Genomic DNA, 23,198 nt, shown 5'->3' with positions numbered 1-23,198 from the left:
CAATCACATCCATAAGACTGATCCAGCTGAGTCTGACTCATGGCGACCCCATGTGTTATAATGTAGAACTACATCAAGGAATTGTTTTGTTTTTAATGGAAACGAATAGTTGGGCTTTTCTTCTGTAGCTTCACTGGGTGGATTTGAAGTAGAGCCTGCTGCTTGATTAGCGATCAGTCATAAGCAGCACCACTCAGAGATCTCAGCTCGGATAGAAAGAGTCCTTAAATACTGAACTCATTTTGTGCAATTCCATACAGAAAGTAATAACATCTCTAGATATTTTATCCAAGACTTTTCAACAGAAAGTGCACTTACCACTGTGAACCAACATTTTGCCTACCTTTTGTCATGCACAGAATGCTAAACCCTCAGAGGTCCACCCACATTCAACTAAACCCAACAGAATTCACTCATCAATTAAACTTTCACAAGAGGCATCCTTCTTCCCTACAATGTCTCCTGGTTTCAGAGAGCAGAGTCACAACTTTCCTTAGGAAGTTTAAGGATGAAATATCTCTTCACAGAGGCCCAAATATCATTTTGGCAACTGTTTTTTTAAAAAATGTTGATTAATAGAGCATATGAAGTACCTTAAATTTTCCCATGGATTCAGGAGGAAATTATCTCATTTTTATCTCATGCACCTTATTTATTCACTCAAATATTTTCTAAGCATATTTTGTAAGCAGTACTCATATAATATAAATTTAAGATGTTACAATTACAGCAAGTGTGGGGATTGCTATTATATTCTTTTTTTATTTCAATGAAGGTTTACAAATCACATTTTTCATACACTTATTCACTTTGTTTTATAACATTAATTGCCATTTATTAGTGTAGTAAACTAATTAAAATATCTGTTAACCCCTTATAAAGCAAGTTTAAGATTCCTAATGTTATTCCTTCCAGACACCTTTTACTTCTCCTTTTCTGCTAAAAGGTAGAGCCCTGAGGTGGTGGCTCTCCCCACAGTCCAAATTACATACACATGGCTTTCTTCTCTGAGAAAGGCTAAGGGGACATGACTGGTTAGTTGGTGCCTCCAGCTCCTCTTAACAAAGAGATTTGTGTTTTATTTTAAATATTATTTTTTCATGTGTGTTTTGTCTTATTGCTTCCCTAGGGGGAAAAAACCTATAGAAGATGACTGTCACTTACTCCAGTAAAGTTGCAAATGCGACTTTTTTTGGATTTCATAGGTTACTCCTCAAGTGGAGAGGCAGCATCTACAAACTACTGTACAGGGAATTTATTGTTTTTGCTATTCTTTACACAGCGATAAGTTTGATGTACAGGTACTTTTCTTTGCATGTCTTTATTATAGCCATCAAACATAGTTTCAAAATACGGTCTCAAAGACCCAAATCCTCTGGTGGCTGCTGATTTTGCACTGTTGAACCTCTTCTTTTGCATGAACCTCTGTAGTGTGGTCTCCTCCTTGGGACAGGGTCTTTTAATCTGTACCTAACCATTTTTAAGATGTCAAGTAGATTCTGTCATGTGTAAATGGCTCTAATTCCCGACTCATATTAATTATTATGTATTTCATTTGGTATTACTGTGCCTCAAGAATGTTGCTATTGGCATAAAAAGAATATCTATCCTTAGATCTTGATTACATGATAATTTTGAATGTCCAAGTCCATAGAAAAATTTGTATCTCTCTCCATATATTATTCATAGTTTGAATTTGTGAGCTGATAGTATAGCAAATACATATGTCATTAACACTTTGAGGAATAGTGTTTATTAGGTAACATTCTGTCATTTTGTCTGAAATGACAAAAGCTTCCAGGCTAGAGCGTGCTCCCCACCCCTTGCCAGTACCTCTCCCTTGCCAACACCCCACCTGAAAAAAGGGCCCCAGGACCAACTTATTTTTCTTACATTTTTCAAGTTCAGAATGTTTTATCCTAAAAGAAGAGGCTTTTAAAAAGAAGGAAAAAAGAGGCTTATTTTTTATAAAATTACAACCTATGCCTATCAGATTGACAGAAAATTTGAACAATATCATGTCCAAAAAAATACTTCTATATAAAAAAAGAAAATTATGTTATATGTGCCATTAAGTCAGAAAACACTCATAGCTGACCCTCTAGGGGTTTTTCCAAGGCTGTAGATCACATTGAAGGAGACTTCCCATCTTTCTCCCATAAAGCAGCTGGTAGATTTGAACTGCCTACTATTGGATTGACAGACTATTTTCTTACCACTAAGCCAGCAGAACTCCCTAAGATTATAGTCTTAGTAAAATTTTATCAATATTGTAAAATGGAGGATTTCTGAGATAATAAAACTAAAATTGCTTGCATGCATTTCTTCTCTGGAAGAGGCTAAAGTTATAAATAAGAAAGCTACAGGTTTTCGAGGCTGTATCTCCACCTATCCTATAACTGTTACTTTTTTTTCTGCTTAGAGATGAACAGATTTTTGTTACTTTTCTTCTGCTTTAGAGATGAACAGATTTGTGTATCTTTGCTTTCAACTACATTCTTCCTTGCAGCAATAGGACCCCAGTTGGAGAAGAGGGATATTAATTTCAGGGCCTAATAATTTTCAAGAGAAAAATACAAAGTGCTATTTTGCTACATACATGTTCAAATTACCCTTCCAAAGAAATGCATATATTGGTATATGTTTCGGAAAAATATCCTTTTTTAAAAATCACTAAGAATTTTTCAGCTAATGTCTTGTATAATGTGACATTGTTTTATCCAGTTATTCGTCATTCAGTCCTTCAGAATATGAAGTGGTGGAAGACATAATAACGTTCCAGGAAAACTGTCTCATTAGTTTATTTTTACTAATGTGAATTTATTGCTGCTGCTACTGCTGCTTAGAATAGCACAGACCTTAAAACAGTTGCAATGTAGCCAGAACTACTCCATGGGGCCTCGACTTTAGCCTCTGTATCCTACTTATACCTCATAAAATTGTAGGCACTTTTTTTAATCCAAAGAGTGCTTTCATCTACTGCAATAATAATTAGGACAAATCATACTTCATTGTGTTAGAGTTCAAGTGTAAAAAGTGTTCAAATAAAATAAACCCTTATCTTTTGAAGAACGGTACAACCAAAAACTCATAGGCTGAAGTTGTTAAGTAAAGAAAAACAAGCATACTTGTGAAAAAACACATTGCTTTATTCTCTTGTCTACTAAGGACACCAAGCCATTCTATTTATTAAAAATTCTATTATAAATAAATAATTACACTTGGTAAGAATCACAAGGCAGAACCAGAATTTATTGACTTGAGTATGCCTCTTGCTATATTTGGATGAATTTGATAACAAGAATCTGTGGTGGTTATTAGGTGCTCTCTAGCTGGTCTCGGTAATTGTTTATAAGCAACAGGATGAAACATTATCAAATGCTGCATAATCCTCAGAATCATGACCACATTTGAGATCATCACTTCAGCCACTGTGTCAATCCATTTCACTGAGGGTCGGCTTCTTTTTTTACTGACCCTTTACTTTATCAAGCTTCTCCAGGGACTGATACCTCCTGATAACATGTCCAAGATATGTGAGACAAAGTCTCTCTATTCTGGCTTCTAAGAAACAGTCTTACTGTACTTCTTCCAAAACAGATTTGTTCATGCATCTTTAAGCCTGTGTTATATTTCATATTCTTTACCAATATCATCATTCAAAGGCATCAATATTCATTGGTCTTTTTTTTTCTTCATTTTTCAGCTTTTGCATATTAATGAAGCAATTGAAAATATTATAACTTGAGTTAGATGCGCCTTAGTCCTCAAAGTGACATTTTGGCTTTTAACACTTTAAAGAAGTCTCTTACGTCAGGTTTCTTGATGTTTCCATGGACATGAATTGTATATTCAAGAAAAGTAAAATCACTGACAACTTTAATCTTTCCTCTGTTTACCGTGACACCACTTATTGGTTCAATTGTGAGGATTTAGGGGATTTTCTTATGTTGAGTTTCATGACGAAGTAGAATTCATACTAAAGCCTGTAGTTTTTATCTTCCTCATAAGTGCTTTATGTCCTCTTTGCTTCAGTAAGCAAGGTGTGTCACCTGCATATCTCAGGTTGTTAATTAGCCTTTATCCTGTACTAAAACTACTTTTTCAGATTATTTGCACACCATACAGACTGAATAAGTGCAGTGAAAGGGTACAACCACAATGCATACCTTTGTTGATTTTAAACCTCTATTTCTATCTGAATATACTGTTTGTCTATGTACAGTGAGAGCAATTAAGTCTTTTGGAATTCTCATCTCTCAGAATTTTACCTAAAATTTGTTATTATCAAATACCTTTGCAGAGTCAACAAAATACAAGTAAACATGTTTTCAGCCAAGATCCATCTAATAGCTTCAATGATACAGTCATTCCATTTTCTCTGTATACTGTAGTAATTTCTAGATATTAACATTTCTCTATTATCTATTAGCTAAATATTTTCTTTGGCCAACTGTTAAAATAGCAACCATTTGATTATCAGCTTACCACATGGCCATCTATTCAGTGTTTTTATCAATACAGTTTAATCCTTATAACTGCCCTGAGGTATGAATATTATTATAACTGAAACTTCTTGTAGTTGCTAGGTGCCATTCTGGTGACTGTGACTCACTGTGAGCCTATGAACAACAGACCTAAACCTTGTTCTATCCTGTGCCATCCTCTGGATAGCTTCCCTCTTCAAGCCCACTGTGGCAGCCACTGTGTTCATCCATCTCATTGAGGGTCTTCCTGTCTTTCGCTGACCCTTTACCTTTCCAAGCATGATGTCTCTCTCCTGAAAACATTCCCAAAGTAAGTGCAACAAGGTTTCACCATCCTTGCCTCTGAGGACCGCTGAGACTCTGAATAAAGTCAAAGCTATAGAAGTCAGAACTCCTCTGACCTCCTTGTTTTCCTGGGTCTTGCACATTGTCTGCCTTTGACAGTGTGCAGTCTTTCCACTTTTCTGTCACTTGTCTGAGTGGTAATATTTGTGTGCCCTTCTGTGGCAGCTTTCTACTGTATACACATTCTGGCTTTTTCAGTTTTTACTGCAATTTTAAAACATAACTTAAAGTTACAAATCTGTAAGTAGCAGATCTGGGATGCAAACCTGAGTTTGCCTGACAAGTCTATGCTGTATTTACCTCCTCTTTGGTCATTGTATTTGAGCATCAAATCCCAGACTGGCTGTAACTTGTCGTCAGCATGACCCTGATAGACCTGAGCAGTCAAGCAGTTGGTGCCGTTTGTCAGCCTTTCCTGAGCACAGTCAAGCAGACACCTCCTCCAAAGCTGACACAGGGACTCCAAGCCCACTCCCACCTGCACACGTTCTTTGGCAGCTCGACAGCTCCCAAGAGCTCATCTGTGAACCAATTGGTTTCTCACTGTTACCTCTTTGCTTCCTTTTCCAAAGTCCTACTGACCCAAAAGGGCTTCTTGAAACAAATCTTTCCTAGAGATTCTACCCTCCTGTGGAATAGCTGAACTTACTAATTTATGCAAATTCAGTTGTCCATATTTTGAACACTACTACTAACTTAACCTCTGACATTCTAACTTAACCTTCTGACATCCTTCCTACAATAAAGCCCATTGCTGCTGAGTCAAGTCCGATTCTCTAGGGCAGAGCAGAGCTGCTCCAGAGTGTTTCTGAGACTGTAAACCTTTCTCACATGGATCAGGCTGACTCATCTTTCTGCTGTGGTTTCTCCACTGGTGGGTGTGAACAACTGACCTTTTAGTTATCATCTGAGTGCTTAACCTGTGTATCACCAGGGCTTCGTTTCCCTTGATATAAATATCAGTAACAATCCCTTTACATGCACCTAAGTTTAACAGTACCAGAAAATAGGTTCAGGCAGTTTGAGTAAGATCTGTAAATTTGATACAGCAACTAAATTTAATAATAAAAAGTATTCCTTAATAATTGTTAAATCTGTTTTCTTTTTAAATTTCTAATAATTACAGGACTTAAACTATTATAGAGTGCTATGAAATACAACATGTATAATCAAGAATGTACTAGGCAGCATATTCAGGAAAAAGTAAGACCAAAATGTCAAATTCAGGGTTATTATTTAACAGTTAGTTAACAGTAACTCTAATCCAAATTATCCAAATTTTGATCCAAATCCAATGAATCAACCATGTAAAAATTTTTAAATTGTTCCTAAACATCACTATTAAGTGACCACTAACATTCATGTATTAAAAACTTTAGTAAAAAAATCAAGCAACTAAAAACGCTCTGAAAAACACATCAACTCAGGTAAAAAGACAAAAAAATGACTGCTCCTTTGAAAAAGCAAAATTAAGATTATTTGTGCTTTTTTGTTTGCACTTAATGTCACACTTGCAAAGCAGGTGCAGAAGTATAATATCATAAAGGGCTGTGCATTTTATTTTTGCTCCAGATTGTTACTTACAGGAGCCCAAAAACGTTACTTTGAAAAATTATCACTTTACTGTGACAGATATGCTGAACAAATTCCAGTAACCTTTGTGCTTGGTAAGTATAGGTCACACGCAGAATGCAGCCACACAGCTGTCTCCGTTACGATGACACCGATGACTCTGCATGGGAGTGTTTCCAAGCTGAAAGGCATGCCCGAAAAGCCACTGCTTGCAATAGAACCACAGTCATCCATAAGGTTTGACTTCAGGGCCGCTTTCGCTACATTAACACCAAGCAAGTTTGAGGTAAATAATCTGCTCTTGGACAAGTAAGCTTTCCCTCCACTAACTCCATTTTTGCAGTCAACCTACGAGTTCTAATACTCACTTAGTGGGTGCCTTGGCATTACCAGGCACACCATTTTTTTTTTCTGGAGGGCAAAAGCATAAGTTATGGATAACATCTCTTCATACCCTGGCCCCCCAAAATAAGGCTAAATTTCTGCTAAAAGCAACAGTGCGAATATATCTGCTGTAAAAAAATGATTATGATGATGATGATAATGATGATGTTTATCCTTTCCTCTTGTTCTGCAGGATTTTATGTTACTTTGGTCGTGAACCGCTGGTGGAACCAGTTTGTGAACCTGCCCTGGCCGGACAGGCTGATGTTCCTCATCTCCAGCAGCGTTCACGGCAGTGACGAGTACGGGCGCCTGCTCAGAAGGACGCTGATGCGCTACGTCAATCTCACATCCCTGCTCATCTTCCGCTCGGTGAGCACCGCGGTGTTCAAGAGGTTTCCAACCATAGATCACGTCGTGGAAGCAGGTACCGTGCACAGCTCGTCCTTCTGCCACAGCCTCTTCTCCGTCCTGGGCGTCCTTTTGAATATTCCCTTTATTCGTTTATTCACCAAACATTTCAGTGACTGCTTTCAATGAGAGCGAGTCCTGGTGGCCTAGTCCATGGGGAGGTGGCAGTGGTGCAATTCAAATCCACAAGCCGCTGAGTGGGAGACAGATGGCAGGATCCTCATGTGATTAACAGCCTCAGATACCAACTGGAGCGTGGGCTATGAGTTAACCTCCACCTCGGCTGGCAATAAGTACTGAGTGAGTACTGTTTTACAGAAGACCTGCGAGGACGATGGTTAAGATCGACTGCTTACCACAGTTTGGGCAGTTTGAACCCACCTACTGCCTTGTAAGGAACGATCTGGGCATAAGGAACGACCTCTCTCATAAAGAAGACAGCTTTAGGAAACCATATGGGGCACTTCTGCTCCGTCACATTGAGTCGCTATGAACTGAAAAATCAAAAGGCACCAAAAGCAACTGTGTGTCTATCAGAAACCATCTAAAGAAACAAAGATGAATAAGGCCTAATTCTATCCTTTAAAAATCTTCTTGGAAGCAGCAAATAGCAGGCCCTTAGGTCAATATAATAATTATCAATATTGATATATATCTCAATATATACATATATACAATGTGGTGATGTAGCCCATAGCAAGTTTCACTGTTAACCAAAGGCTGTGCGTCTTTGATGCTTCAAATCTACCCGCTGCTCCTATGAGAAAGTTGAGTAGTCTCTTCTATCTCCCCGTCCTTCTTTTTTCACGGCTTTTTTTCTTGGTCTTCATACAGTGGTTTACCCATTGTGCTTCATTCCTATACCTTGTGTTTTATGTAATGAACTGCTATTTCCCCTCTCCCATTTCCCTTCTCTCTTTCCCCTTCCCCATATTAACAATTATAAATATTCTGTTCCTGTTTGCTGTTTGCAGTAGCCATACAGTCCTTTCACAAGTTCTTCCCAAGTTGATCATCCCCTGTCCTGACTTTTATAGTGTTCATTGACATTACATTGTGCATTCTCATGATAAGATGTGTCCTTTTAAGATTTACAGCCTTGTAAACTTGCGGAAGAGTTAGACCTGACTTGTCAACAGTGATGGGTTTTTTAGTTTTTACCACACATATTTAAAGCAATATAATGTTACTATACTTTTTTTTAGGGAGCTCTGGTGGCCTAGTGATAAGAAGTTGCACTACAATTCCAAAGGCATATGGTTTGAATCCACCAGCTGCTCCATGGGAGAAAGATGGACAGTCTCCTCCCATCCAACTTACTGCCTCTGAAAAGATTATTTCCTATCATGTGGTTAATACTTAGTGAGGAGCTGATAAATTGGCCTTCACTAGTGTGAAGATTAAATGAGATAATGCCTGACAGGTACATAAATATTGGTGGTTGTGGCTGGGTTGATGTTACTAGGTTCTATGAGTTGGTCTGACTCAATGGCACACAACTATAGTACATTTTGGAGGTGGTTGTTGTGTGCAATTGAGTCAAAACCAACTCAGAGCTGACCCTTCAACCTGTTTCAGAGGCACAAATAGCCTGTGAGGAGAGTGTCCATTCTTTTCTGGCAGAGCAGCTGGTAAACCAGATTTAAACCAGGACCCTTTAGGACTGGAGCATATCTTCTTAACCCTCGACCACCAAAGCTTGGTCATTTATTCACGTTCATAAGCATGATTTCATTCCTGGTTGTTCTTGTGTATCATAGAGTTGGAACTGACCCATAGCTAACTCTCTGGAGGATTTTCAGAGGCAGTTAATTGCATGGGAGGAGATTGCTCATCCTTCTTCCGCGGAGCAGCTGGTGGCTCAGAGCAGCTGGTGACTTCGAACCATATACCTTCAGGATTGCAGCATCGCTTCTTGCCGTTAGGCCACCAGGGCTCCTTATGATTTCGTTTGGACCTCAGAAAAACATGAGAGAATTGGAAAATAGATTCAATGAGGTGATGATCTGCCTTACATCACTCAGCTAACAAATGAGAAAGTGAGCATTACAGTTCAGGCTAGGGACTACCAAATGACTGTTTGGGCCACTACATAGCTGATCCAAGTAAGAACCTGCCATAAGGATTCTCGTCTTGGCATTCTCTATCAGGTGGCAGCGAAAGACTCTTGTCTCCCCTATTCCACAGAGAAGCTGCAGGCAATCTTCCTGGGCTCCTGGACACTAGGCAGGGAACAACTCTTGCTTGAAAAGATAATTCTCTATCCTGTGTTAATATTTAGTGAGGATCTGATAAATTGGCCTTCACTAGTGTGGAGATTAAATGAGATAATGCTTGGCAGGTGCATAAATGTTGGTGGTGTGGCTGGGTTGATGTTATTAGCCCTAAAAGCTTATTGGAATATGTTGAGGACTGTCTGGTTGTACTGCCAACCCAAAGGAACAAGGTTTGAATCCACTAGCTGCTCTGCAGGAGAAAAATAGACAGTCTCATCCAGTGGGATTTACTGCCTCAAAACCCCATTGGAGGGACAGCTCTGAGTTGGTTCTGACTGGATGACATAGAACAACAAAATAAATGATAGAACTAAGAGATGATGTTGTCTTTATTTGGATATAGTCTTGAATTAGGATCTTATATCCACTCTCCTTTTCTGACTTTTCTCCTTTTCATGTTCTTGAGAGCTCTCTGAAAAGAAAGTAGATTTCTTTTTTAAAATAATAGTTTCGTTTTGTAAATATCTTTTGTAGTGCCATTGATTTCACATGCAAGCAAGATTCTGCTGAAGATCATCCAAAAACGATTAGAACAGCACATCAGCAGAGAACTGCCGGAAGTCCAGGCTGGGTTTAGAAGGGGTCGTGGTACTAGGAATATTGTTGCTGATGTTAGATGGATCTTGGCTGAAAGCAGAGAATACCAGAAGAATGTCTATCTGTGTTTCATTGATTATGCAAAGGCATTTGACTGTGTGGATCATAACAAACTGTGGCTGACTCTGAGAAGAATGGGAATCCCAGAACATTTGTGCTAATACGAAACCTATACTTGGACCAAGAGGCAGTAGTCAGAACAGAGCAGGGTAACACTGCATGGTTCAAAATTGGGAAGGGTGTACGCCAGGGATGCATCCTGTCTCCATACCTTTTCAACATGTATGCAGAGCAGATTATCCGAGAGGCTGGGCTCTATGAGGAGAATTGTGGCATCAGGATTGGTGGAAGGTCTATTAACAATCTCCGTTATGCAGATGACACAACCCTGCTTGCTGAAACTGAGGAGGACCTCATGCACTTGCTGCGAAGGGTCAAGGACTGCAGCCTTCAGTATGGACTGAGGCTCAATGTCAAGAAGACAAAGATTCTCGCCACAGACCAATTGGCAGCGTCAGGATGGATGACAAAGAGATTGAGAGTGTTCACAGCTTCAGTTTGCTCGGCTCCACAGTCAACACTCTTGGCACCAGCAGTCAGGAAATCAAAAAGCGTATCGCGATGGGAAAGTCTGCTGTTAGGGACCTCTCTAAGGTACTCAGGAGCAACAGTGTCTCTCTGGAGACTAAGGTGCGCCTGATACAGGCCATGGTCTTTGCAATCGCTTGTTATGCATCAGAGAGTTGGACAATGACTAGGGAGGACAGAAGGAGAGTGGGTGCTTTTGAGCTATGGTGCTGGAGAAGGGTACTTAATGTACCCTGGACTGCCAGGAAACAAACAGATTTATCTTGGAGAGGATTAAACCAAGCTACTCCTTGGAGGCAAGGATTCTGGGGCTTCGTCTGACATACTTTGGACATGTTGCCAGGAGGGACAGGTCCTTGGAGAGGGACATCATGCTTGGGAGGGTGGAGGGACAAGGCAGGAGGGGAAGACCCTCTATGAGATGGATTGATTCGGTGACTGGGGTAATCGGGATGGGTGTGTCAGAGGCGGTGCGTTTGGCGCAGGACAGAGCAGGGTTTAGGGTTGTTGTGCATAGGGTCGCTATGAGTCGGAAATGACTCGACGGCACATAACAACAACAACAACAGATGGCTTTTAATTTTGCTTGTTTCATTTTGATTTCTTAGCAAAGCAAGATAGCACTGTAGCTAAGAGCACAGAGTAAGGATTAGAACTGCCACTCTACTCCTTATTAGCTTCCTGACCTTCTCAAAGTTCCTCAACCTTTATGTGCCTCATTTTCCGCATCTCTAAAGTGAGTGTGTAATAATTTATAATAGCATCCAACTCATAGTCTTGTCACGAGGATTAAATGGGTTAGTCTTTGCAACGTGTTTAGAGCAACTCCTGGGACATAGTAGGTGTTTGAGTTCTTGCTGTTTTTAAGAAAATACCTAGTACCATTGTATAGCATTAGAACCTTGAATAATTCTGAAATCTCATTGTTGGTTTGACATCCTGTGTTGTCTTGATCATTTTGGCTAGGAAACTGAGAGAAGTCCAAGTGAGAAGGGGAAAGTGGGGTGGATGCTATTGTTAGGTGTGTAGAGCGATTGTGAAAGAGGAATGGGGTGCTAGGAGTTGGTGAAGGATTCAAGTGGAGGGATAAATGACCACGGAAACTCACAGGTGTATTGTGTTAAATCAACAGGCATTTTTAAAAACAAATAACTGCTACCTGCTCCTCCAAATGTAAAATTGAATACTGCTTCAGAATGACAGAGTTGAGGAAAATGTTGCTTGATCACTGAATGCCTTATCTCAAGGTCATTAAGTACCAAATCCAATACGAACTGCCTCCTCCTCAGGCTGTTATTATTTGGAGGACAACACGGGAAAAAAATAAGAAAGATTTGTTCAATCCAAATTAATGAGTGAGAGGCAAAGTTTACTTGGATGAATAAAGACGTTATTTCTCTAGTCCTGATGCATCCTTGGAATGAAGAGAGAGTGTTGTGACTGGAATCAGAGAAGGAGGCTCAATTCTCAAAGCAGATCTCAGTCTCTAAGCGTCAGTACATATTAAAAGAACATCAGAAGGAAGCCAGGATAGCTGGTGTGGAGAGATCTTTGGGCCCTCTGCTCTGGCATGAGCTTAGAGAGAGCTGAGATAGTCAGGTGTTAAGGGCAAAAGCGTACAACAAAGAGGGTAAGACAATGATGTGATATTCTTTTCTTCATGTATATTTTTCATAATGCTATGACCTACTCCTTGAAAAATTTTGCAAATATCTTTTATGTATATCTAGTTTTCCTTGGTCCCCTTTTCAATGCATTAATGTCTCTTCCTCCAACCACCAATTCCTTCACGATTCCAAGGAATTTCAAAATCAGTCAGTCATTCACTACTTGATATGCATTTCAACTTCTGTCTTCAGATGAGATCTATAGACCCATAGACCTAGGACATCTTGGATAAATAGAGGTTTTTTTTTAATTTAAAATGCACATACCTGGACCCCCCCATCCCCCCAACCTCCTCAGCCTGAACTGCAAGACCCAGAAACCTGTACTGGGTTGTTTAATCTGAACTGTTAAATCTGAAGTTAGAAAAGCATTGAAATGATTCTTTTCTGAGATGCTTTTTAAAACTCTTTTTCCTATCCCTGGAGCATAAAAGGGCGTTAGCAACTGTCAAGTAATTCATTCCTAATAGGAAGCAACACAATTAGAAAGGACAGTTGACTCAAGGTTATTGTCATGTTTGAGGCTCCATTGCCACTGCTTTGGAGCAATCTGGCCAGAGAACACTATCTTGAGAGTTTGAATGTGAGCTGTTTGGATGTAACAAACATTGTTGTGACTTAGATTTATTTGTTTGTTTGGCATGGCTGAGGAAGGAAGAGAAGAGACCTCATGGTATCATCTTTTCCATTTTCAAAGGTCAGAAAAAAGGCTTAGTGAGACGGCCTATGCCCCAGACTCAAAGTTTGTGCATTTGGGGACAGGATAAAGGTTAGAAGCCACTACTCTCTAAGTTAGGAGAGACATGTTAGAGGCCAAGTCTCTCTTAGGTGGAGATATATGTGTATATGTGTGTGTATAAAGGGTTTTTTTGCACACATATTGCCATTGAGTCAGAACTGAAGCGTAGCTGATACCCCAGAGAGTTTACAGAGGTTACAAATGGCACAGGAGCAGATTGCTGATCCTTCTTCAGTTAACAGCTAGCTAATGGATATGAACCACCTGCCTTTAACACAACTCCGTAACCATTAGGCTACCAGATCCATAACTACAGAAACGCGCCCATGCTCGTGCGCCTACACCTCTTCCCCCACCCCCTATATGTAGCCTCTTTCTTGTGGACAGGCAGCACTGGCTCCAGGTACCTCCTGCTCCCTTTCCCCCAGCAAACAACTGACTCAGCCCGCATTGAGGGGGTCAGTTTCCAAGCTCTCCTAACTGGGAACATGCCTCCACCACTTCCTGGCTATCCCATGCCTATGCCAAGATTTCTGGGAAGAACAGGAAGTTCAGGGATGCCGGAAAATATTTGGCAGATCCTCTGAGCTGGGAGCCAGGCACCTGCTCTGCCTGAGGACAGAGAAGACTGTAAGGAAAACACAGAGTGCCAAAGAGGGGAAGGCGGAAAGGGGTAGGTGTGGAGGGCACCAAAAACTCTGTCAGTTGACCGCCCCCTTACAAAAAAATCACTTAGAAAAAAAAGTCCAAGTTCTTAAACTTCAGAACCCTTTAAACAAGTCAAACCAAACCTGTTGCATCTTTCTAAAATAAACGTTACCAAAGCTGATGGTAAACCAACATGCATCATTCATTCAACTAAGGTTTCTAGCGAGAGTGTTACAGGCCAAGGGAGCTCTGGTAGCCTAGTGGGTAGGAGGTTGTGTTTTTCACCCAAAGGCAAGCGGGTTGGATCCCACAGCTTCTCTGAGACACGAAGTTGGGTGGTCTCCTCCTGTGCGTTTTACAGCCTCTGAAAACTCACTGGAGGGCCAATTAGGAGTTGGGTCTGTCTCAACAGCAATGAGTTGTTTGTTGAGTTGACTATATGCCAGGCACCATGTTGAACACTAGGGAGCTCTGGTAGCCTAGTGGCAAGAAGCTGCCCTGCAGTCCCAACGGCTCACTGTTCTCCATAGGAGAAGGACGGACGGTCTCCTCTCGTGATAAATTGCCTCAGTAGCCACAGGAGCCTATGGTATGGGTCAGTTCCAACTCGACGGATCACAACAACATGCTAAACACTAGGAATTCAGTTACAAGTAAGAATGACTGTAGTCCTTGTTCTTATGGATTAATCCAAAGTAACTATAAATCCTTTCTGATTTTAATGATTTTTGAGAGAAGCACAAATACATTTCGAGCTAAATTTTACATGTCTGCATTGCATTTTTTGAGCTCTCAGGTGTAGTCCATAGGGAGTTGCTTTCCTTAGCCAATGGCTGAACCTCTCTGATGTGAATCCTTAGAAGGAGACTGGTAGTCCCCTCCCATCAGATCGGTAGCCGCAGAAACCCAATGGAAGGTCACCTTTAAGTCTGTTACAAGAGAGAGAGATTGCATTTCTGTGTCTTTAAACTATTTTCCTTCCATGTTTGGTAGCCACAGAGGTGGCTAGAGGATCTAAGATTTGAGGAAAGGGCCCCTTTTACTTTTCTTAAGTCCTAAAATCTTAACATGAAATTCCTAGAACTTCTAGGACTAGAGAGAACCGTATGAGGTCCTGTTGAGATCTTTAGAGACATTTATAGTTAACAGACATTAATACAACCAAGCCTAGCCTCAATTGTTAAGTGGTTGCTGAGATAAAACATTCTAAATTTAGAAGCACTGATTGCAAATCAATACCTAACATAGCTTTAGAGATGAGGAGAATGCCCACGTTCTGAAAAAAAAAAAAATTTTTTTAAATTGGTTTCTGGCTAAAATGGCCTGAAGTGCTGATTAGGATAACATTCCATTTAACAATAAATACTCTTGGACTATATTTGACCAATAATCCAGAAAATGTCTTTCAAAAAATCAGTCACTTTATTTCAAAGATGGAGCTGCTTTGGCTAAGGTGTGGGACGCTATAGGGAATAACAAAGTATTCCTGCTCCTACATTTTGAGGATATATCTTTGTGACTCTACTTTTTTTTAAAAAAAAAAGCTGAGATATTTATTTTTTTTTTTTACTTTTTAGCCATTTTGTTGTTGGTAGGAATATACATGTCAAAAATACCAATTCAACAGTTTCTATATGCATCACTTAATAATAATACTCATTGTATCCTTCAAGTTACATAAACATTCTTACTTTCCTTTCTGAATTGTTCTTCCTCTCTTTTTTAAATTTTTTATTATTATTATTAATTTTAATGAAAATTTACAGAGACTTTGGATTTCCATTCATTCATTGTTGGACCGCCCACCCCAGTTCACTCTTCTCTTTGAAAAGTAAATGACAAATTCTTTCATTGTTATACAACCCTCCCCCCGTGACTCAACTTTTACAGCAAAATATTCAATAAATCTGGGCTGAATGCTGAAAAATCACCAGCTTTCTTCATTCTACATGTTACCTCTCAGGGAAACTTATGCATGGAGGGGAAGACATTAACGCTTGCACAGAATAAATTATCACTATGCTTGTTTGCTGTCTGCTTCAGAGGCAAGAAAATATTTGCTAGCACAATTTAACCCAAACTTCTGAATGAAATATGATCAGAGATAAAGTTATTCTTTGTAAAAAAATTACAGAGATTGCAGCCTATATACAAATAGGCTCATTTTTTTTAAAATGTCATATAGCTATGAATAATATAACTGATAGACAATCCTTGGGAAATGAGTGAGAAAAGATTTATATTTAAAAAAAGAATAGCTGTAGCAGGTCTTTAAGCATGAAGGTTAAAGTCAATTTTATCCACTAACTCTTGTAATAAATGTAATCATGTATCTCAAGTCATTTAAAAAAAAAAAAGCGAAAACAGGTTATCCGAATCACGAGGTAAGTTTGAAATTGTACTGAGAAACAAATAGAGAACTACTAGTCATTTTGATTTTTTACCTCCAGCGATAGTTCATTGTGCCAGACATGCGCAGAACCCTTCTAGCCAGTGTAAATAACCTGAGTATTGTGTCAAAGTAGTCATCTGTTGGTAAATATTGACTTAGAGTTTGTTCCTCTGTTTATTTCAAATACTGAATGAACAAAGCCCTCATTCAGTAGAGCACAGATTTTCAAACATTGACGTATGTCAGAATTTCCTGCAGAGCTTAGTAAACATGTAACTGTTTGGACTCAATTTCATTAATGCATCCAGGAAAATTTAAAAGAATGCCTGGAGACCTTGCCAGTTAAATAAGAATTTCTGGGAATCAGACCCTGGCATTATTTTTTTAAGTAAATAAGGAAATTCTAAATGGCAGAGCCAAAAGGTAACTCAGCTCTATCCTCTTTAAACATGCCTCAGATGATTCTAATGGACCTTATGCTCAAAATCAAGACCTAGGTCGTATCAAAGTTCTGATTCCCAAATTCTATGAGTCAGTGACTCTCAAAATGGACACAGACTACTTCTCTTGTTACATCTTTTCTATTATAATAACTTTTCTTAGAAAAAATGTAGACAAGAAGGAGAAAAAGTGACTTTAAAGTGAATACGCAATAAAAACCAACTCAATTCCTTGTGAACAGGGACCAGGCAAGGATGCCCACGGTCACTACTTCTATTCAGCATTCCACTGGAAGTACTTGCTGGGACAATATGACAAGAGAAGGAAATAAAAGGCATCCAGATCGGCAAAGAGATGGTTAAACTGTCACTATATGTAAATGATATGATAGTGTATACAGAAAACCCCATGGATTCAACAACAACAACAACAAAAAGCCAAAACAAAAAAACCTGATTAGAGCTAGTAGACAATTTACTAGAGTAGCAGGATATAACATTAAAATAAAAAAATCAGTGGGCTCCCTCTACAGTAACAAAAAGAACTCAGAGAAGGAAACCAAGGAAGCAATACCATTTACAATATCCAACCACAAATTGAGATACTTGGTAGTGAATCTAACTAGAGACACAGAAGACCTGTACAAAGAAAACTACAGAACATGTCTGTGAGACACACTAAAAGACTGAAAGAAATGGAAAAATGTCCCCTGTTCATCAATAGGAAGACTCAATTTCATTGTGAAAATGACAGTCCAACCAAAAGCAATCTACAAGTTCAATGCAATACCAACACAGATACCAATATAATTTTTCAAAGGAGATCAAAAGGGAAATTGTCAAGTTTATTAGTAAAAGAAAGAGACTCTGAATATGCAAAGCACTTCTGAAAAACAAAAATGAAGTGGGAGGCATAGCACTTCCTGACCTGAAAACCTACTACACAGCAGTAGTAACCAAAATAGCATGGTATTGGTACAATGACAAGCACATAGATCAGTGGAACAGAATTGAGAACCCAGAAATGGACCCAGATATCTATGGGTAACTAATATTCAACAAGGAAACAAAACCTATCAAATGGGGAAATGGCAACCTCTTCAAAAAATGGTGCTGGGAAAACTGTATTGCTACCTGCAGAAAGCTAAAACAGGATCTATATTTCACACCATACACAAAAAGCAACTCAAGGTGGATCAGAGACCTGGAAGTAAAGCACAAAACTATAAAGTTCATCAGAGACAAACTGGGATCAAGCTTAGATGCCTAGCCTATGGTATAAAGAAACTGCCAAATACAGCCAGAAACACAATCTGGAGAGGATAAACTGATGGATGAGACGTTCCAAAGATTAAATCCGTGTGTGCATCAAAACCTTTTACCAGCAGAGTGAAAGAAAACCTACTGATTGGGAAAAAACAATTGGCAATACCATTTCAGAGAAGCATCTCATATCAAAAGTTTACAGAATCCTACAGGGCCTCCATAAGAAAAAGACTTGTGAGAACACAATTACAAAAATGGCAAAAGACATGGGAAAATTTTCACAGAGGAAGATATTTGGATGGCCAACAGACACATGAAGAAATACTAAAAACTACTGGTAATAAGAGAGATACAAATCAAAGTCACAATGAGATACCATCTCACTCAAATAGCAGTGGTAAAGTTTAGCAGGGCAGCAAGTAATAAATGTTGGAGAGAGTATGTAGTGAGATAGAAGCTCTTAGACACTATTGGTGGAATTGTAAAATAGTACAACCACTCTAGAAGGCAATTTAGCATTTCCTCAGAAAGCTGAACATAGAAATTCCAGATGACCCAGCTATTCCACTGTTTGAAATATACCCCAAGAGAATGATAATTGAGGCACAAATGGAGACTTGTACACCAGTATTCTTAGCAGCATTATTCACCATCGTGAGGACATGGAAACAGGCCAAGATGCCACAATGGAATGGATTGAGAAATTATATACATTCACATAATGGAATGCATCAGGCAGGAGCAATGATTTTGTAAATCACTACCTAACTTGAGAGGGACTGGAGAGTATTATGCTAAGTGAACTAACTCAGTCCCATAAGGACAAATACTGTATAAGACCATTATTGTAGAGATTTATAATTAGTAAAATGTGTATGAGGATCTAAGGGGGGAAGGGGAAGGGTAATCATAGGGTTGCACAGTTTGATGGGTGGAGAGGGTGTGGGCTGGGGAGAGGGGATCCAGTGTAAGGGGCAATGTATACAAACTTTGTAGGTAAACCAGTATAAAATTTAAAAAAGAAAAAAGAATTTCAAGGAAAACATATAAATAAAAATGGTCTATTACATTAAAAAAAAACCACCTCAAAGTGGATCAGAGACATAGAAGTAAAATCCCAAGCCATAAAGATCATAAGAGACAAAATGAGAACAAAATTAGAAGCCCTGGCCTACAGCACAAATTGGCTTGTGAACACAGGCAAACATGCACAACTGGGAGAAGATAATAAGCAAGTGGGACCTTTTTAAAATCAAATACCTGTGTGCACCAAAAACTTTCTCCAGTAAAGTAAAAATGTCCAAATAGCTGGAAAAATATTTGGCAATGATACATCAGACAAGGGCCTCATAACCAAAGTTTACAAAATATCACAGGGCATTCACAAGAAAAAGACTGATAACCCAATCAAAACTTGGGCAAAAGACTCTTCACAAAGGAAAGCATTTAGATGGCTAAGAAACACATGAGGAATTGTTCAAAATCTCTAGAAATCAGAGCAGATGCAAATCAAAACTACAATGAGATATCACCTCACTCAAGCAGTAGCAAAGTCAACAATACAGCAAACAATAACTGTTGGAGAGGATACAAAGGGATTGGAATTCTTACACACTGTTTATACCACCATACAATTGTGCAACCACTATGGAACGCAGGTTGGCATTTCCTCAAAAAGCCAAACATACCTCCTTTTTCGGGTCGTGGCGAGCGCAGAGAGGTCGCAATGAAGGCTTCGGGAACACTTCGTGAGTACAAAGTGGTGGGGCGCTGCCTGCCCACCCCCAAGTGTCGGACTCCACCACTTTACCGCATGCGCATCTTTACCCCCAACCATGTTGTTGCCAAGTCCCGCTTCTGGTACTTTGTGTCACAGCTGAAGAAGATGAAGAAGTCTTCTGGGGAAATTGTATACTGTGGACAGGTGTTCGAGAAGACCCCCTTGCGTGTGAAGAACTTTGGCATCTGGCTGCGCTACGACTCCCGCAGTGGGACCCACAACATGTACCGGGAATACCGGGACCTGACCACCGCAGGAGCTGTCACCCAGTGCTACCGCGACATGGGCGCTCGGCATCGTGCCAGGGCCCACTCTATCCAGATCATGAAGGTGGAGGAGATCGCAGCCAACAAGTGCCGCCGACCTGCAGTCAAGCAGTTCCATGACTCCAAGATCAAGTTCCCACTGCCCCACCGGGTCCTGCGTCGCCAGCACAAGCCACGGTTCACCACCAAGCGGCCCAACACCTTCTTCTAGGCACAGCCCCTCTGCCTCATCCCAGTTTGCACAATAAAACGCCTTGGGGATTGAAAAAAAAAAAAAGCCAAACATAGAAATCCCACTTCTAGGAATATATCCCAAGGAAATCTGAACTGAAACATAGATGGACACTGTACATCTATGTTCATAGCACCATTATTCACAACAGCAAGAAAATAGAAACAGCCCAGATGGCCATCAACACATGAATGAATTGAGAAATTTTAGTACATTCACACACTGGTATACGATGCAGCACTGAGCCAATGGCTTTATAAAATACTATATAACTAGAGAGAGACTGGAGAGCATTTTACTGAGTGAATTATCTTGGTGACACAAGAACAAATATGGCATAAGGCCACTATTGTGAAACTAGGAGGATAACTGAGTAATATATGTCTAAATGTCCAAAAAGGAGAGGAGAGAAGGGGGACGACTGTCAGTCCCTAATAGAAAAACTAGTAGGAAGTAAGTAATGAGATATTAAATATGGATTACAACAGTTGGGAAGTTGTCTTCTCTAGATTGTATTTATTCATCTAAGATTTTAAAAAAATCCTATATGGAGTCCTTTAAGGGGCAGAGGGCAAATTGACCTTTATATTCCCCACAACATTTTGTGTATATTACTTTTAGGGATTGCCAGTCTGTTGTACACAGAGTTACTATGAATCAGAACTCACTCTGATGCCCAACAACAATTTTTCAGTGTTACCACAAATTAACTTGTATATTGATATTTAACTTGTCTGTGCGTGCAAGAGGTATAGGGTGTGTAGACATACACACATTCCTTATCTCTAATATGAGTATAAATTTCCTGATACCCAAACAAATTAACCCCCTGCTGCCATCAGGTCAGTTCCAACTCATAACAACCCTATGGAGCAGAGGATTTTTCCAGGGCTGTAAATCGCTATGGAAGCAGACTACCTCCTCTCTCTTCTGTGAAGTGTTTGATGGGTTTAAATCGCCAACCTTTTGCTTAGCAGATGGATGTTTTAACCACAGTGCCACCAGGACTCCTTTCTAATTCTTTAAAATCGCCCAGCTGTATACGCACATCTATGAAATACTTATGTTAATGTACTAGTGCTGATCCAAGAGTATCATTCATCTATTTTTCTTTTGTGCAAAGGGTTTATGACAGCAGATGAAAGAAAATTATTTGACCGTCTCAAATCTCCTCATCTGAAATACTGGGTTCCATTCATCTGGTTTGGAAATCTCGCAACTAAAGCCCGGAATGAGGGTAGAATCAGAGATAGTGTTGATCTGCAATCACTGATGACGGTAAGTACATCACACAGGAGAGATGTTAATTAGAGGCCAAGAGAATCCCCAGCCTAACAAACAGAGGGAGAACACAGATTGATGGTGGTTGTTTAGAATTCTATTTTCTACAGTCATGCTTTGTCATAGGCTCTGTAAGAAAGTGTGCTTTGATTAATATGTATTTGCCATTTTGGGCTCCAAGACTTAAAATAAATTCTAGAGTAGAAACAAACTTCCCCAAAATTGAGAGTACCCCAGATCAACCCAATTTTTCAGTAGATCCAAAAAGCAAAATAGAACTTCCCTAAAAAAAATAAGGAAGCTCTAGTGGCCTAGTCTGTAGAGTTGTTCTGTTAACCCAAAAGCCGAGCCTCTCATGTGGTTCAAATTCATCACCAGCTCCTCAGAAGACAGAGGTAGTCTCTTCCTGTTTTTTTACTGCATTGGAAACTCAGTGGTGGGTCAGCTATGAGTCAGTTCTAACTTCTTTGCAGTAAAAGAAAATGCAAAATCATCCTTAAGTCTTCAGAAAATCAAATCCTTTTTCAAGCACTTATGTGAAGTATAGATATTTGGCCATCCCAGTCTCCTAAGGCAATACTTGATCACTGTGGTCTCCTGTCTGGATTTAGACTAAAAGGAGTGAAGAATTTAAAAATAGCTCCCAAATTAATAGGAATCTATATCAATAGGCCCCAGTCCTTCTTGCTCCAAACATAAAGATTTTCTGCCATCATGGCTGTTCTAAAGTGTCATCTGTGAGAGGAAATGTTTAAAATGAACTTAGACCTGTCTTCCAAAATATATAGTGAACAAGTTTTAAAGAGAGAAAAAACACAAAGCATAGCTTTCCATATTATTTACCAAAGTTATTAGAATTTTTTTCAACTTTCACTTTTTTATTGTATTTTTTTATTGATATTTTAACAAAAGTTTACAAAAAACTTCTATGTTACACATTTCCCTCCCTCGCCCTGCCCCAGTTCGTTTTACTCTTTAAAAAGATTCTTTCACTGTTGCCTAATTTCTCACTCCCCCACTCCAGTCCACCTTGCGAAGTACCTCTTATTCTGGACTGTTGTCATGCAAATAATACCTAATTATATATTCCTTTTAAACAGTTCTTTTTCTCATCTGTTTCAACGCAGTGTCATTATTTCTTCCCTCTTTTGTTAGTTTCTCCCAACCCCCATGTCTGTCCTGTTTTACAACAGTGGCATTATGCAGTATTTGTCTTTTTGTGATGGAGATATTTCACTCAGCATAATGTCCTCCATGGTTACCCATTTTGTATAATATTTATGAGTTACTTGTTTTTCAGTGCTACATAGTATTCCATTGTGTGACTATCCCATCCTTTTTCAATCCATTTGTTGATGGGCACTTGAGTTGCTTCCATCTTTGCTTTTGTGAACAACACATCAATAAACATGATTGTGCATGTATCTGTTTGGGTGACAGTTCTGGTTTCTTCAGTGTTTATTCCCAGTAGGGCAATTGCTGGATCAAATGGTGTTCCTATTTCCAACTTTTTAAGAAAGTGCCATACAGCCTTCCAGAGTGGCTGCACCATTTTACACTCCCATCAACAGTGAATAAGGGTTCCAGTTTCTCCATAACCTTGCTAGCGTTTGTTGTTTGCTGATCTGTTTAACTTTGCTATTGTTACTGGCGTGAGATGATATCTCATAGTTGTTTTGGTTTGCATCTCTTTTAGAATGAGGGATTTTGAACATTTCTTTGTGTGCTTTTTTCCCATCTAAATGTCTTCATTGGTGAAGGATCTGTTCATATCCTATGCCCATTTTTTCAGTTGGGTTGTTTACCTTTATCGTGTTGCGGTGCTGG

The 23,198-nt window shown here is 39.4% G+C and overlaps 2 protein-coding genes across 2 annotated transcripts in view; both read left to right on the top strand.

Annotated features, from left to right (window-relative positions):
* Positions 1–1,149: 1,149 nt before the first annotated feature.
* BEST3 (bestrophin 3) overlaps positions 1,150–23,198 on the top strand; it is a 50,872-nt gene continuing 28,823 nt past the window's right edge. The window contains exons 1-4 of the mRNA XM_006886108.1: positions 1,150–1,301; positions 6,405–6,499; positions 6,982–7,215; positions 21,214–21,368. Of these exons, the coding sequence (XP_006886170.1) occupies positions 1,150–1,301; positions 6,405–6,499; positions 6,982–7,215; positions 21,214–21,368 (636 nt within the window). The remainder of the gene's footprint in view (positions 1,302–6,404; positions 6,500–6,981; positions 7,216–21,213; positions 21,369–23,198) is intronic.
* Positions 19,508–20,075, top strand: LOC102843777 (60S ribosomal protein L18a-like). Its single transcript, XM_006886083.1, has one exon. The coding sequence runs from the start codon at positions 19,539–19,541 to the stop codon at positions 20,067–20,069; it is 531 nt and encodes a 176-aa protein (XP_006886145.1). The 5' UTR covers positions 19,508–19,538; the 3' UTR covers positions 20,070–20,075.

The sequence above is a fragment of the Elephantulus edwardii genome, unplaced genomic scaffold (assembly GCF_000299155.1).
Source record: "Elephantulus edwardii isolate Elephantulus edwardi_28Jun2011 unplaced genomic scaffold, EleEdw1.0 scaffold00047, whole genome shotgun sequence".
NCBI classification, from domain to species: domain Eukaryota; kingdom Metazoa; phylum Chordata; class Mammalia; order Macroscelidea; family Macroscelididae; genus Elephantulus; species Elephantulus edwardii.
The sequence above is the reverse complement of the archived record's forward strand: the minus strand, read 5'-3'. Positions and strand labels throughout refer to the sequence as shown.